Source organism: Notamacropus eugenii, chromosome 2, assembly GCF_028372415.1.
Source record: "Notamacropus eugenii isolate mMacEug1 chromosome 2, mMacEug1.pri_v2, whole genome shotgun sequence".
NCBI classification, from domain to species: Eukaryota; Metazoa; Chordata; class Mammalia; order Diprotodontia; family Macropodidae; genus Notamacropus; species Notamacropus eugenii.
The window spans coordinates 15728842-15743033 of NC_092873.1; the positions used below are offsets into that span (position 1 = coordinate 15728842).

The 14192-nt window shown below is 55.9% G+C and overlaps 3 protein-coding genes across 7 annotated transcripts in view; 2 read left to right on the forward strand and 1 right to left on the reverse strand.

The window, feature by feature from the left end:
- The window catches only part of LOC140522101 (inner centromere protein-like), a 576743-nt gene that overhangs the window by 532383 nt on the left and 30168 nt on the right, over positions 1-14192 (forward strand). The gene's annotated exons all lie outside the window — the stretch shown is intronic.
- Positions 409-11754, reverse strand: EML3 (EMAP like 3). Of its 2 annotated transcripts, none has more exons than XR_011973212.1 (22): positions 11580-11754; positions 10988-11201; positions 10636-10899; positions 10365-10472; positions 8287-8354; positions 7816-7939; positions 6669-6839; positions 6217-6286; positions 6011-6121; positions 5732-5827; positions 5131-5286; positions 4760-4901; positions 3845-3996; positions 3596-3721; positions 3380-3511; positions 3074-3141; positions 2890-2978; positions 2476-2573; positions 2214-2321; positions 1546-1644; positions 1191-1321; positions 409-865 (listed from the first exon to the last, which is right to left on the reverse strand). XR_011973212.1 is itself a non-coding variant. In XM_072637133.1 (22 exons), the coding sequence occupies exons 1-22, from the start codon at positions 11599-11601 to the stop codon at positions 662-664; spliced, it is 2733 nt and encodes a 910-aa protein (XP_072493234.1). In that variant the 5' UTR covers positions 11602-11741; the 3' UTR covers positions 409-661. The 2 variants fall into 2 exon arrangements, 1 of the variants encoding a protein (XP_072493234.1); XM_072637133.1 differs by having other exon boundaries at positions 2234-2321; positions 11580-11741.
- On the forward strand, positions 11874-14142 carry ROM1 (retinal outer segment membrane protein 1). Its single transcript, XM_072637207.1, has 3 exons — positions 11874-13000; positions 13128-13374; positions 13521-14142. Exons 1-3 carry the CDS (start codon positions 12411-12413, stop codon positions 13734-13736), a joined length of 1053 nt encoding a protein of 350 aa, XP_072493308.1. The 5' UTR covers positions 11874-12410; the 3' UTR covers positions 13737-14142.

Sequence of the window (14192 nt, forward strand, 5' to 3'; positions counted from 1 at the left end):
GGGCCGGGAAGGAGGGGCGGGGCCTAGACTTTAACCCTTTCCTCGCCTCAGCCTTGCAGCCCGACTCGCGGCCGCAGCAGGGAGAGTCGGACCTTTGCATACCCTTTGCTTTTCATTTGCATGGGCCCCGTTGGTCTTTTCTTTTCCTGGTTTGGTCCAGCCCCAGCTCAAGCACACTCCACTGCCCCACTCTGGTCAATCCTGGACCCTGAGAGCGGGGATCGCCCTTAGGGAGGGAGCACCGCGTCCAACCACCCTGCTGGTACCGAGTAGGAGACTAAGGCAGCCCCGAGGAAGTCCTCCAGCCCTGCTCTCTAACTTCCAAACCAGGGATCTCTCTAACCCTACCCCATGCCACCACCACCCCTCCCCGCCTTTCCCCTGCAGAAGGACACACGGGACGCTGCAGAGGGACTTGGCATCTGTTTTATTGACCCTGCTCGGGTGCAGGGTTGAGGAGGAGGGCGGGGGCTGCTCGGCTCAGCCTGCGGTTCTGTACAGTGTTGGGGGGTCCCAACGCCCCTCCCCGACCGGGAGAAGGCACGGAATGCAACGAAGTTGGAAGAGGGGGCTCCTGGTCCTTGGGAGGGGGATGGGGGCGATGGGAGGTAGGGGGAAAAGCACCCTCTAACCCCACCCACTCCATCTAGTCCTAGTGGGGTCAGGCATCCAGCGAGGAGGCGGGGGAGAGGGAAGGGGTGCGGGAGGGTGTCAAGGGGGCTGGTCCAGGGCCCCCACCACTCAGCATGCGCCACTGGAAAATGCTCGCATCCTTTCCTCCCAGTGAGATGAGGTGAGAATCGTCATGAGTGAACCGGACACTGGTGACGTGGCTGCCATGACCTCCGTACTTTCGGCTGGGGGCCTAGCGGTGAGGGTGGGGACAGAATGGGAAGAAATAGGTGGAATCTAGCCCAGTTATGCAGGACTTAGAACTTAGATATCACCATTTAACAAATGAGGCAACTGAGTCTCAAAGGAAGCGACTTGCCCAAGGTCACAGGGCCAGCAATTAAATCCTAGTCTCTTTACTCCGGAATGATGTGTCTCTTGGAGTCCCCTGCCTCTTCTGGCTTCGACTCACACCCCTCTTCCTCACCCCCACCCACTCTTCAGCAGCTCTCGCACCCTTCTTCCCCGCCAGCCCCTCCCCTGGCCTCTGAGTGGGTGAGGTGGAAGAGACCCCTCACCTTGGCCCGGGCGCACGGGTACAGAAACAGATGCACTTTGCAGAAGTCATCCGCTACTGCGACCACTCGCTCATTGTGGGACCGGCACAACGAGTTGATGTCAGTCCCGTCAGATCCGTCCGGCCACACGCCTACCAAGTCAAGCCCTCCTCATTCCTGCTTCCTCCTCCTTCCAAGCTCCCACATTCCCAGCCACCCACAGGTATTGTTCTCGGACATTCCGGGACCCACAATGCGGCATTGTCGGCCCCGATGCTTCTGACCTTTCCCTCCACCCAAGGGCAGTGGTTCTCAGTGTTGTAACACTGCCCTCCTCACAATATTCCCAGCTGCCTTCACCAGGCTTGGTGCTCACCATACACATGGAAACCCAAGACACACGTATAGGTTGCCCACTCGCGATCCCGGCTCTCATACCGATTTCTCAGCAGCTTACAACCCCCTGCCACGTCCCCTGAGAGGAAGGGAAGGAGGGAAGCTCCACTTAGGTCAGTCCCTTTCCATCAACCCAGCTAACTGAAGAAAATAAGGCCAGTCCAGAGGGGTTTGGGCTCCAGATCCTGGCAAATCCATGTTCTGGAAGTCACCCCTCTCACCCAATGCCCCTGGAAAATTTTTCTATAAATGCCTTTGCTTAGCACATTTTCCATGGATTAGGTTGATGAGATGATAGGATTTAGAGCCAGAAAGAGCTTTAGAAAACAGAAATATCAAATGTCAAACAGGAAGGGACCTAAGAGCACATAACTAAAGCACTCAGAGGGACCTTAAAAGCTAGAGTATTGGAGCCTAGAGGGAACTTAGAACCTAGAACGTCAGAACTGGGACAGACCCAAATCTCACTTTATAGATGAGCAAATGGAAAGCTGAAGAAAGGAAGTGACATCCTCAGAGTTCCCAGAGAGTAAGTAACAGAGCTGGGACTCAAACCCAGGATTCTGCCCCCAAATTCCACAGTCCCCCATCACCACCACCCTAGCTCTGAGTCATAGTGGGGGAGAAAACTTGACCCCAGTGACCCACCCCTGTGAACCCCTCCTCACAGTAGAGGATCTCGTAGTCCCCAGAATTGGACATGATGAAATTGCCATCCTTGGACCAGTCTAGGTGGGTGATGAAGCTGGAGTGCCCCTGGGGGAAGGAAGGGTAGAGGGCTGTCCAAAATGGAGCCTTCAGTTCCCACTCCAGTCCCAGGCCATTCTCTAGGAGAACTGTGAAGAGCTGGCCTGCCCCTACCACCACCAGCACCCCACCACATCCCACTCTGCTCATAGGGCACACTCACCGTGCATCGGCCAAACCGGCTGCACTTGGACCCATCACTGGACACACTATAGATATAGATCATGTTGTCGTGGGAACCAATGGCCAAGTAAATCCCATCTGAAGGAGTCAGTCAGTCAGTCAGTCAGTCAACAAGCATTTCTTAAGGGCTTACCTATGGGCCAAGCAGTGTGCTAGAAGCAGGAGATGTAATGAAAAGCAAAACTACAAAACCAAAACCAAACAGTACCTGCTTTTGAGCTTACCTTTGAATAGAGGAGACAAGGGGCCAGCAATCATGTATGTCAAAAAGAGGTATAGAATAATTGGAAGGTAATGTCAGAGGAAAGGAACTAGGATGGGGGTTGGGGTGGGAAGAAGGCAGGTCAGAGAGAGAAGCCTCTGGATGGGGGCAGGGGGTGGGAGAGGCTCTCACCTGGACTATACCTGACAACTGAGAGCTGCTCATTACCATCAGTGAAATCAGACACAATCTCTCGAGTCTCTGTGTCCAGAACCAGCCACCTGGGGTCAGAGAAGGCCATGAGGCCAGTGGCTAACGGCCCATCACCACCCCCAACATCTCCTCTTCCATCCCTCCTCCCCCTTCCCCTTCTCACCTCCCAGTGTTGAGTCCCACAGCCACAACTTTCCCACTGGGGTGGAAGTCAGCACAGAGACCCGTCTCCTGGAGGGGGAGGGTGGTCAGAGATGGAAGGCTGGGGTTGGGATTCAAGGAGATACTTTTCTCATGGGGGGAACCCACCAGATCACCCCGCCTGTTGATGAACTCAAAGCCCATCTCCCCTCAATGCTTCTCAAAGGGAAGGAAGGGCTAGCCCTGGGAGAGATGACTGGATTCCCTAAAGATTATGGGGGAGGTCAGGGAAGGGGGTCTCAGGAGATAAAGTTCATGGCAACAGTACCTTAAGATCAAGGCTCCAGGCCAGAGCGTGACACTCCCCATCCCACAGACAGAGCTGCCGGTCATGGCCACAGGTAAGGAAGCGGTTCAGGGAGGGGTGAGTACAGAGACCCCAGAGTTCATCAGTGTGGCCCTATGGGATACAAGGGCTGGATGACATTATAGGATCTCCTCACTGCCCTGCCCCACACTCCTCTGGCCCCACACAAACACTAACCTGGATAACAGGGGAAAAGCCCTGAGTCAGGTCTCCCCTCAGCAGCGCATTCTTTGTGGTCCCTACCAGCAGCTCTGAGCCCAGCCCTTCGGCAATGGCACGGACAGCTCCGAACTGTTCTGGGATCTGGAGGTGGGGGATGTCCATATCTCAGGAGGAAAGAAGTCCCTACAACCTTCCTCCTGCTCCCCAGCCCCATCTACCTCAGTTTCTCTCCTTCCCTTCCCCCATCTCCAGTCCCAGTCTTACCTCAGCCTCCTGGAGGGCAGTGAGCCCAGGCCCCCACTGAACCAGCCGTCGATCCCGCCCACCCCCGCTCAGCACAGTCCCGTCCCTCAACAGACACAAAGCGAAGATGGAGCCCTCGTGGGCTCGGGTCTGAGCTACGATCCCAAACGTCTCTGTGTAGAGGAGAGAGGGCCAAGATTGGTGGGATCAAGGTCACTGGGAAGGTCATGATACAGTGAAGGGGGAAAGAAGGATGGACTGAGGCCAAGCCCAGGTATAACGAATCCTTTAAAGCCTATAATGTAAGAGCTGGAAGGGGCCTTAGAACCCAGAATGTCAGAGCTGGAAGAGGTCTTAAGAACTCAGAATGTCAGAGCTGGAAAGAGCCTTAGAACACTGACTGGGTAAGGCTTTAGAACCCAGAATGTTAGAGCTGGAAGGGGCCTTAAAACACTGACTAGGTGAGGCCTCAGAACCCAGAACGTCAGAGCTGGAAGAGGTCTTACAACCCAGAACGTCAGAGCTGGAAGGGGCCTTAGCCTTTTTTGTATCATGGGCCCCTCTGGCAATCTCATGAAACCTAACATGAGTGTGGTTTGTTGCCTATATTAATAATTGAAGGAAATGCTAAATTTCTGTTAGGGGTTAGTGGAAATTTTTAAATGTCATTTTTTTCTCCTCCAAGTTTATGGACCTTCTAAAATCTATGCATTAGGCAGATCCCTGATCTGGTCCAAGGCCCTCATTCGACAGATGAAGAACCTGAGGTGCAAACAGGGTAAGTCACTTTCCCCAGGAAGATTCCTGGGCCCTCTCCAGGGTTGTATGGACTACCTTCTTTCTCTCAATTCTCTACCCCGCCCTCTGGGAACTGCCCTGGCTCTAACTTCATGGTAAGGTCTGGACAAGCCTTGGGAACTGGGGGGAATCAAATACCTTTAGCCCCACCCCTGCCTGGGGTCCTAGAGTCAGGCAGGCTCCGCCCCCAGGTGAGGATGGTCCCTTCTGAGTCCCCAGTGAGGATGTCTCCATCCGGAAGGAACACAAAACAGGGGACAAATTTGGGCTTCTTGTATTTCTGGGAGGGGGCAGAGGGTAGAGGTTAAAGGTGAGTCATGAGATCATCAGACTGGTCAAGGGATAAGTTTATACTTTTGGAAGTCAGGAACAAGGGAGCCACAAAAATGTTGGGGGGTCAGAGGTCAGGGATCAAATCTAGGATGTGTAGTAGGGGAAGGTTGTGGGACAATCCCCACTTGACCCCCATACAAACACATTCCCACCCATCAAGCCCCTTCAGATCTCACCCCAAAGACACCCTGTTTCCGGGTGAGTCCCCCACTGCCCAGAGTCCCTCCTCCAATAGACCAGTTCCAGAAGTGGACATGGGACTTCCCACTAGTGACGATACAACTGCTGTCTCGGGGGTTGAAGCCGACAGCCAGAACAGAGTCATTTGTACTCTGGAGGGAAGGAGACCTGGGGGTTAGACAGACAGACAGCCACCAGATCCCCTAAACCAGTCCAGCCCAGGGAGCCCACTTCCCACCCTGCCCCTTTCAAAGTAATATAAGCTTCAGGGTGTTACAGGGTCAGAGTTGAAGGGGACCTTAGAGGTCATTTCATGTTTTTCAGGAGAAACTGAGGCCCAGGGAGAAGTAACTTGCCCCGGGTCATCCCAGTAGTAGTAAGAGACAATGGTGGGAACCCTAGTCCACTTCACACTACCAAGACTTCCTGAAAGGGGGCCAGGGCTAACCACAGAGGGAGGCATCCAGAGACTCCAAGTGAGTCCCAAACCCTGACTTTTCCTTCTTCTATCCCCTGAACCATCAGAAGTCTTTGCCCTCAGTTCCCTGACCTGAGGCCGCAAGGGCTTCCCTCCTCTGTCCCCTCCAGGTCCCTCACCTTGATTTCCACCAGTTTGGCACCTCGGTTCCAGTCCCACACAGACAACATGTGCTCATTAGAGTCATCTACCACACAAAGGAAGCTGCCCTGATCCTGTGGGTGAAGACACACTGGGGACTCAGGGTGGAGCTCTGGGTCTGAGGGACTCAGGCACAGGGCAGTCATGAGGAGAAGGGCTAGGAAGTTGGCAGGGAGACAATGAGGACTTATGAAGCACCTACTAGGTGCCAGGTGCTGTGCTAAGGCAGAAAGGGCTGTGGGGAGGGGCCAGCTCACCGAGACAGAGAAGGCAAGGGCCCCAACTCCACGCTCAAACACCCCAAGGCCAATCTCCTGCAGCTTCTGCAGCTTCTCAGAATCCCAGATGTGAACCACTGGCTGAAGTGGCTGAAAGGAGAGTTAGAGAGGCAGAGGCAAAGGTAAGTCACCCAACAAGGTCAGATAAGCAGCCCACCCCATCCAGGCTTGTGGTCCAACAATACCTTCCCATCCTTGTCGACCCCTGCAGTCTGGCCAGAAGCTACTCGGATACCATCAGGATGGACAGCTAGACTGAAAGTGGAGAAGGGGATGTGCCATTGTGGAAGGGAGCTCTAAACTCCCCACCTGGGAGGTCCCTGGGATCCCAGGATTTCTAGCTGCAGGCAACTGGCCTAAATGAGTTGGAAGGTACCATCTGCCTCTAAGTTATATGATCAAAGACCATCTGGTCCAGCAGATGCCATAGAGAGGGGAGAAGTGACAGAGGAATGGAGCCCAGACCCTAGGCCTCCAAAACCATCAGGAAGTGCATCACTTTTCCTCCCTCCCCTCATCTGCCTTCCTCATCCCTGAGAGCCCCTAGCCATCCCTTCTGGGCAGAGTCTTCTCCTAAAACAACTTTCCCGCCTCCTGGGTCCTCCTTTCCCAGCACACCCCAGGCTGTGGACCTCACCAGCGAACGCAGTCTGTGTGACCCAGGTAGTGTCTCTGGCCACCACCCCCAGGGCCTCCTGGGCCTCCTCCCGGGCGATACAGCACCACCACACAAGCAATGAAATAAACTACCTCCCCAGAGCGAAGTACAAACAAGTTGGAACGAGAGTCTCGGCCCCTGTACCCATAACTGGGAGGAGGAGGAGGGAGGTCAAGGAAAAGAAGCCAGTGAGGAGGTTACCATCAAAATTCCTGGGGCACACTTCACCAGCCTCGAACCCTTGAAGGCATGCCTGGCTCTCCCATCACCTCCACCTTCTAGTGCCTATCATTGGCTGAAGCCTGTCCACTACCTCCACTGCCCCTCTCCACTCCTCATTCTCTTCCCCCTCAAAGCCGTGGGCCTGGCCTTGGTCCCCGCAGCAAGGCCAGGGTCCCCCAGAATCTCAGAACCAGAAGGGACCTCCAGGGTCACCCGATGTCTCCCAGCTGCCTGTCTCTCCCCTCTCTGATCTCTCTCTTGAGTGGCTGCTGCCAAAATCATCTTCTTAAGGCACCCCTTTGACCATACACTCCTCAGGTTACCCCAGCATTTCTGGCCTTTTCCAATCAGACTCCACTATACTCACTGCTCTCCACCCAGGTTTTCAATCACACCATACTTGTTGCTCCCTAAACTTGACCTATCACCTCTGACCTCTGGACATTGCCAAAGGCCTTCCTCATTTTTGCCTATTAAAATTCCTTTTCTCTGCTGAAGCCCAGCTCAGGTGCTACTTTCTTTGATGTCCTCTAGGTAACACTGAGACTCTCCTGCCTTGAATATTTCTGTAGCACTCTACACCTCTTGTTATCCGATCCTACCTTGTAACAAAACTTAGTGCACACATTTTACTGCTCACTGATCCACTGAAGGCCAGAGTAACCAGGCAAAGGCTTAATAAATACCTATGTAACCGAACTGTAAAACTATGATGGACAGGGGTCAGAAGTCAAGAGTGAACAGAGGGAGGGGCAGAGGGTTCTTTGGCTGTCAAGAGCACTGAGGAGAGGGACAAGAGGGTTAAGAGAGGACAGGGCAAGGGGGCCAGCCTGGACCAGAGGATGGGATGGGATGGGATGGGATGGGATGGGATGGGATGGGATGGGATGGGATGGGAGGATACACCCAGTCGAGACTGAGGTTCTCGGGGGGCGGGCCGCTGGGCAGCTCCTCAGGACTGCGGATGCCCGATGGAATGTACATGGTGATGGGTCGGCCCCGAAGGAACATCTTCACTGAGATGCCCTCTGCAGGGGAAACAGGGAGACCAGGCTTACCTCCCAATTCTCTCTCCCTGTGCCCCATAAGGACTCTTACCCCAGAGAAGGACAAATTGGTAGCTGAATGCCATCCTCTGAGCCCCATCCTTATGTAAGGGCCTCCTGTCCTCAATCCCAGGGTTCCACTTATTAGCTTATCAAGCCCATACCCAACCACAAATCTCACCTCTACAGCCCCGCTAACAACTGATCCTCTCACCACTGCTGGGAGACCTCCTGGGATGGAGAGCTCACTCTCTTTGGAGGCAACTATTCTCAACTGCTCCACCTCCTGCTCCCACCCAACACCCTTGTTTCCCCAGATCTGCCATTACCCAGGTTGTAATTGCTCCTCCGAGAACCAGGGCCTCCAGGGCTGGACACTGGATCCTTCCCTCCTCGGCTGTGGAGAAAGGGTACAAGAAGCCAAAAGGTGAGGATGTGCCACAGAGCAAGGGCTTGGGGAGAGAAGTCTGGGGGTAGGTCTAGTTAGCATCAAGGAAGAAACACTATAATTACAGCTAGCACGAAGGATTTTTACAAATATCATCGCATGTGGTGCTAGTTACCCCCATCTCACAGATGAGGAAATTGAGGCAAACAGCAGTGAAATGACTAGCCCAGTCACATAGCTAGTGAGTCCCTGAGGCTAATTTGAACTTAGGCCTTCCTGACTCCAAGTCCAGTCTCCAGTCAGCTGCCACCATGGCCCCAGAAAGATCAATAAGTGCCCTGGGCTTCTATTCCATGGCATCGCCTGAGGTAAGGGTTAAGTCACTTGGAAGGTGTGACTAGCCCAAGCTCAGAGGGCTGGTATCTGTGTCAGTGGCCACATGTGAATCCAGGTTTTGCCAAGAGGCTGATGGATCCATGAAGGCATGCTGCTTCCCTCTTATGGGCATTGTTATTCCCATTCTGCAGGAGAAAATTGAGGTTTACACAGCTATTAGGTATCTAAGACAGGATTCAAAGTCAAGCCTCTCTTGATGCCACAAACATCTAGCTTCCCTCGAGGCTCAAGAGACTTTTAGGGTCCTTAGAAGACAGGTCCTTTACTTTCTCCAACTAAAAAGAAACCCATGGACAGGACCAGGTCAGGAGGCCTGAGAATGCTGTTTGGGGCTCACAAGGCACAGGACTGGGATGATTTTCCTTCGGTTCCCATCGGCTACCACTGGGCTCCCAGACTAGTTAGTCTGCCTTGGAGACTAGCCATCTGTGACTCCCTAGAGATGGTGGGTCAAAAAAGAACCCGGCCCACTCTGCCAATCAGGAGATGCCATGACCCCCCAGAAGAATGTTGGGAAGAAAATGCTTTGTTCACGTTAAAGACTGAGAGAAACAAACACAAATTCTGATTACAACACATCCTCTCCTTTGTGCCTCCATGATGGCAGGGCCCAAGTGGGTCAGGCTAGACAGAGGCCCTCGGACCTGCTGACCACAGCAAGGCCCAAAAGGCTAACTGGCTGAGCAGGTGACCTCACCCCAAGGTCTGTGACACATCCTCACCAGGGCAAGTAGATCTGTCTGCTTGGGGAATCCCCCAGCTCCATGGCTGGGAAGACCCTATGGCAGACCCTCCTATAGTAGCTTGATTTGTCACGAATCAGATGGTTGGGAGGGAGGGAGGGAGAGAGACATCTCAATGGCTTGATTGAAACATGCTGGGAACTAGGGGCTTTGGCTAGGTTGGGGTAGGACTCTATCAGAACCCACTTAGGATGAATGGGGAGTTGCTTAGGAGGCTCTAGGTTCAAATTATTTTGTTTTCTCTCTCTGGGCCTCAGTTTCCTCCTGTGTAAAATGACAAGACCAGACTAGACTGGGAGTTCTTCACCTTTTTAAAAGTCATTGGTTCTTGGATAGTCTGATGTCCTAGGGGTCCTTTTTTGTAATGTTATTTCTAGGTGAATAGAATAAATAGGATGAATTAAGGAAACCAATGAAATTTAAATTATTAAAATATTTTTAAAACAAGCTTGTGGGCCCAGGTTAAAAACCCTTGAACAAGACGGCCTCTGACATCAGCCCAAGATCTAAGATTGGACAGCAGCATCTCAGTCAGTGTGGCCTCTTCCGCAGTGCCTGGTAAGGGGTGACAAAAATGAGGTGGGGGGGATGTCTTGGTCTAGGTGTCACAAACATCTAATCTGAAACCTGTCTCAGAAATTTAGCCTTTTAATCGTCAGAGCCTTGATTTCTTCATCTGTAAAACAGGAATGATAACATCTACTTCAGTCACTGTGGTGAGGATTGAGAAATGCTGCCTAGATGTTTGTTGTGTGAAGGAATAAATACATGAAGGAATGGCTGTTGATGTCTCTGAGGATGCTGGGGGAGGAAGTCAGGCAGCCCCCCCACCTGGATCTGGCAGCCACATGGGAAGGCTCTGGAGGGAGGAGTGGCCCACCTTTCAGAGCTGCCTGAGTGTAGCAGGTTGGCTGATGAGACTGCTTTTCTGGAGAGCTTCCTACGAGGCCATTCAGAAGGGGAGGAAGAGGAAGAATTCCGACGAGGCCTGAAACGGGAGGCAGTAGGTGGGCTGTGGAACAGGTGCCCACAGGAGATGAGGAAGACGATGAAGTTAAAGAATGAGGAGATGAAAGACATTGGCTCCGGGACCCCTGGCCACCCCCCTACCTTTCTCTCCCATACCTCCCTTCGATGCCCAGGAGACTCACGTGTCCCCCCTCTGAGGGAGCTGAAAGGGCCGCAGGGCCCCAGGAGGGCCGGGAGAGCTGGAACCACTGCCGCCGACACTCCCTCCTTCAGACTGGACACCCCCCGGTTCCTCATCTCCACCCCCAGCAGGGGCTGGGGGCCCATTGCTCAAGGCTAAGGGGCCAGAAGACAGCTTGGACTCGGTCTCTATCTCGGTCTGGGTGCCTCTGCTCACCAAAGAAGGGCTGGGCAGGGGTGGCAGTCCAGGAGGGGCTGAGGGGCCACTGGGGGAGAGAGTGAAGATGTTGAACCTGGCCCATAGATCAGACAGCAGCAGAGAGAAAGGATGGAGCGGCAAGGGTGGCCAGGTACCTGTCACTAAGTAAGGTGGCATCCCTGGACGCCTGCATGGGGCCAGGGGAAGCGGGGGCTCCCAGGGGCGACCTCGGGGTCCCCTCCTGCAGCTTGAGTCTCCGCAGGACCTCAGCCAAGGCAGCTTTCACCAGCTCCATTTCCTCCTCTTGAACCCGGAGCCTCTGGCTTAAGGCCCCCAGGATGTCTGAGCCTGGGGGCTCCTGTCCATCACCTACACCAGGAGAGAGGGGCGATCACACCGGCAGTTCCGCTCTCTGCTGGGCTGGAATTAGGAGCAGGACCCAGGCCCCAGGGCTCTGGGCTCCCAGCCTGTCTTCATTCCCTGGGATAAAAAGACTGAAGGGACCCCTCCCCCGCCCCAGAAGGCTCAGGGGGGAGATTCCCGGAGGAAGCGAGTTCATTCCCCGACCCCCATTCCTCCCTCCTGGGGAGATCGGGAGCAACGTGGAGCAGGGCAGAGGGGACGGAGCGGTGCCAGGACCCGGGGACTGCCAGCCAGCGAACTGCGCCGCAGGAGGCCCGGGGAGCCCCGGGGACGCTCCCGGACGGGCCGCTGCCCGGAGGGCCCCCACGCCGACCCCGTACTCACCCGGCCCCGCAGCCCCGTCCATCCTGCCCCCCGGGTGCTCCGAGCCCAGCCGCGTCTAGGGTGGCGGGGCCGCTCGGGCCATGGCCCGCCCGGGACGGCGCGGGGCGCGGGAGGGCGCTGTCCCCGCCGGGGCTGGCTCCGCGCTCCCCAGGGGAGCGGGCTGGGGAGCAGTCCGGGGCCCCTGCTCCGCGGGCGGCGCAGACAGACGCCGGACGGACGCGGAGCAGCCAGGAAGCACTGGGGGGGCGGGCCGCCCGCTAACCCCTCCCTGCCCGGCCCGCTCTGCTCCCACGGGGGCGGAAGAGAGGGCGGGGCACAGGGCCCCCACAATTCCCAAGTGCCCCCGGCTCTTCCCGGATCGCCCCCACATTTCCCCTCTATTCCCAGGGGACCAGAGAAGGGGGAGCCCGACAACCGACGGGCTCGTAGCTCTGACCCCCACCCCCTCCCTTGATGGACTGGGCAAAGTGTGCGTGTTGGGGGCAGGGTGCACAGAGAGGCCAGACGGGGCAGGTGGGGGGGGGGGGGGGTAGAACAGGAGTAGGGGGCGGGGCCCCAGGGCTGTCAGTCTTCTCAATAGGGGAGGGGCCCACCCAGGGGGTGGAGCCAGGAAACTCAGTGCTGGGCCTGGGGCTGGCTGGGGGTGGGAGGTGGGAGGTTAAGGGGTGGGCAGGGCAAAAAGTTATTAGGGCTTGGGGGTGGGACCCTGGGGTATTGGGGTCAGGTTGGCATTAACCCAGCGCTGAGCCAAGCCGGGCTGACTCAGCGGCCCGGCCCCTGGCTTGGTCCCTTGGCTGGCCCCTCTGCACTCCCCCGGGGCAGAGATGGGAGATGGCTGCCATTCTGCCCCTTCCACTGCCCCTCCAGGCCCGGATCCGCCTGGCCCAGGGGCTCTGGCTCTTCTCCTGGCTGCTGGCTCTGGCCGGTGGCCTCACCCTCATCTCTAGTGGTCACCTCCTGGTACAGCTGTGGCACCTAAGCCCTTTCTTGGACCCCACCTGCTCATTTCCAGCCCTCCCCAAGACAGCTTTGGCTGCAGGGGCAGCTGCCCTGGGCGTTGGGGTCTTAGGGGCTGGAGTCACTCGAGCATCCTTGGATGCGGCCCGATATCCACCTTGGCAAGGGGTGCTGGGACCAATCCTGCTGGCTGGGACCCTTGGGGGTGGGGGCCTCCTGGCCCTGGCTGTAGGACTGGCCCTGGCCTTGCCCAGGGGCCTGGATGCTGCCCTAGAGAATGGTTTGGGGGCAGCCTTGGCTCACTACAAGGACACAGAGGTTCCAGGGCACTGTAATGCTAAGCGGCTGATGGATGAGCTCCAGCTGGCCTACCGCTGCTGTGGACGGCACAATTACAAAGACTGGTTCACTGTTCAGTGGATCAGTAGCCGGTATCTGGACCCCAATAACCAGGACATCATGGAGTAAGTAATGGGGCACTCCTCAGCCTCCTCTAATCCTGTCACCCCACCCCCTGCTCTCTCCCCTCCACTGCCAAGAGGCAGCTCTTGGGAGGTACCTCAGCTAACAGTCTCTCTGCTTCTTTGGCAGCCAGATCCAGAGCAACGTGGAAGGCCTCTATCTAATCGATGGAGTCCCCTTCTCCTGCTGTAACCCCCACTCTCCACGGCCCTGCCTGCAGAACCAGCTCTCCAATACACAGGCCCATCCCCTGTCTGACCCTCGGCAGCCCAACCTCAACCTCTGGGAACAGGGCTGCCATGGTGTGCTGCTGTGGCACCTGTCGGGACTAGCTGGAACCCTAGGGACCATGCTTGGCATTACCTTCCTACTGCAGGTAAGCAGAGTTCTCAGAGGCCCACTGAGCTGATGCCCGCCAACTGCCTTGGGCTAGAGCTCAGGAAGGCTCCTTGACCCTCTCTGTCCAACCTGTAGCAAATTCTCTCCTTGATTCCCTGTCCCCTCTCCCTTTGCTCGTCACAGGTGTTGGTGCTGCTGGGACTACGGTACCTGCAGACGGCTTTGGAGGGCCTGGGGGGAGCCATAGATGGGGAAGGTGACACCCAGGGCTACCTGTTCTCTGGGGGGCTCAAAGAGATGCTGAAAAGTGCTTTCCAGCAGGGGCTGTGTGCTCAAAGACCTGTACCTGAGGAGGCTCCCCCAGAGACCCAGGCTGAGGAGGGCCCAGCAGAAGCCTAGGAAACCCAAAGAGGGGAAGAGGGGAAGAGGGGAACACAAGCAGAGGCTGGCTAGAGCAGTTCTCAGTCCCCCCTCCCCACAGCAGTGCCCATTCTGAGAGCAACATTACTTTGAGGAGGACTGAAAATGGGCAACAGCAGGGCCTGGGGAAGAAAGGAAGGAACTAGATTAGGGGCAACAGCCCGAAGACGCAGAGGGGAGTGTTTAGCTAGAAGTAGCTAAAGATAAAAACCCACCATCAGAGCACCTGCCGCTGGCACAGGTGGAGGGAGACAAGGCCCACTCCTGGGGGAACCACAAGGAGGTGCAGACAGTAGTGGGGATGAAGAAAGACTGGCCGGTCACCCAGGAAAGAAATGGCACCAATCTCCACATGTACACAAATCAATAAACCTCAGCCACCTGAGGCTTTCTTTCCTCTCTTTATTGGCAGGGGGGTGGGGAGAGGGAAGGGCA

Bases quoted from the DNA above. Each gene is read 5' to 3' on its own strand.
- EML3 (XM_072637133.1), bottom strand. From the start codon at position 11,601: ATGGACGGGGCTGCGGGGCCGG. The intron at 6,122-6,216 runs GTATTGTTGGAC...CTCTCCTTTCAG, and splicing joins GGGTCGACAAGGATGGGAAG to CCACTTCAGCCAGTGGTTCA. The intron at 866-1,190 runs GTGAGGGGTCTC...CCTCACCGCTAG, and splicing joins ACCCGTGCGCCCGGGCCAAG to GCCCCCAGCCGAAAGTACGG.
- ROM1 (XM_072637207.1), top strand. From the start codon at position 12,411: ATGGCTGCCATTCTGCCCCTTCCACTGCCCCTCCAGGCCCGGATCCGC. The intron at 13,001-13,127 runs GTAAGTAATGGG...CTTCTTTGGCAG, and splicing joins AATAACCAGGACATCATGGA to CCAGATCCAGAGCAACGTGG. The intron at 13,375-13,520 runs GTAAGCAGAGTT...TGCTCGTCACAG, and splicing joins GCATTACCTTCCTACTGCAG to GTGTTGGTGCTGCTGGGACT.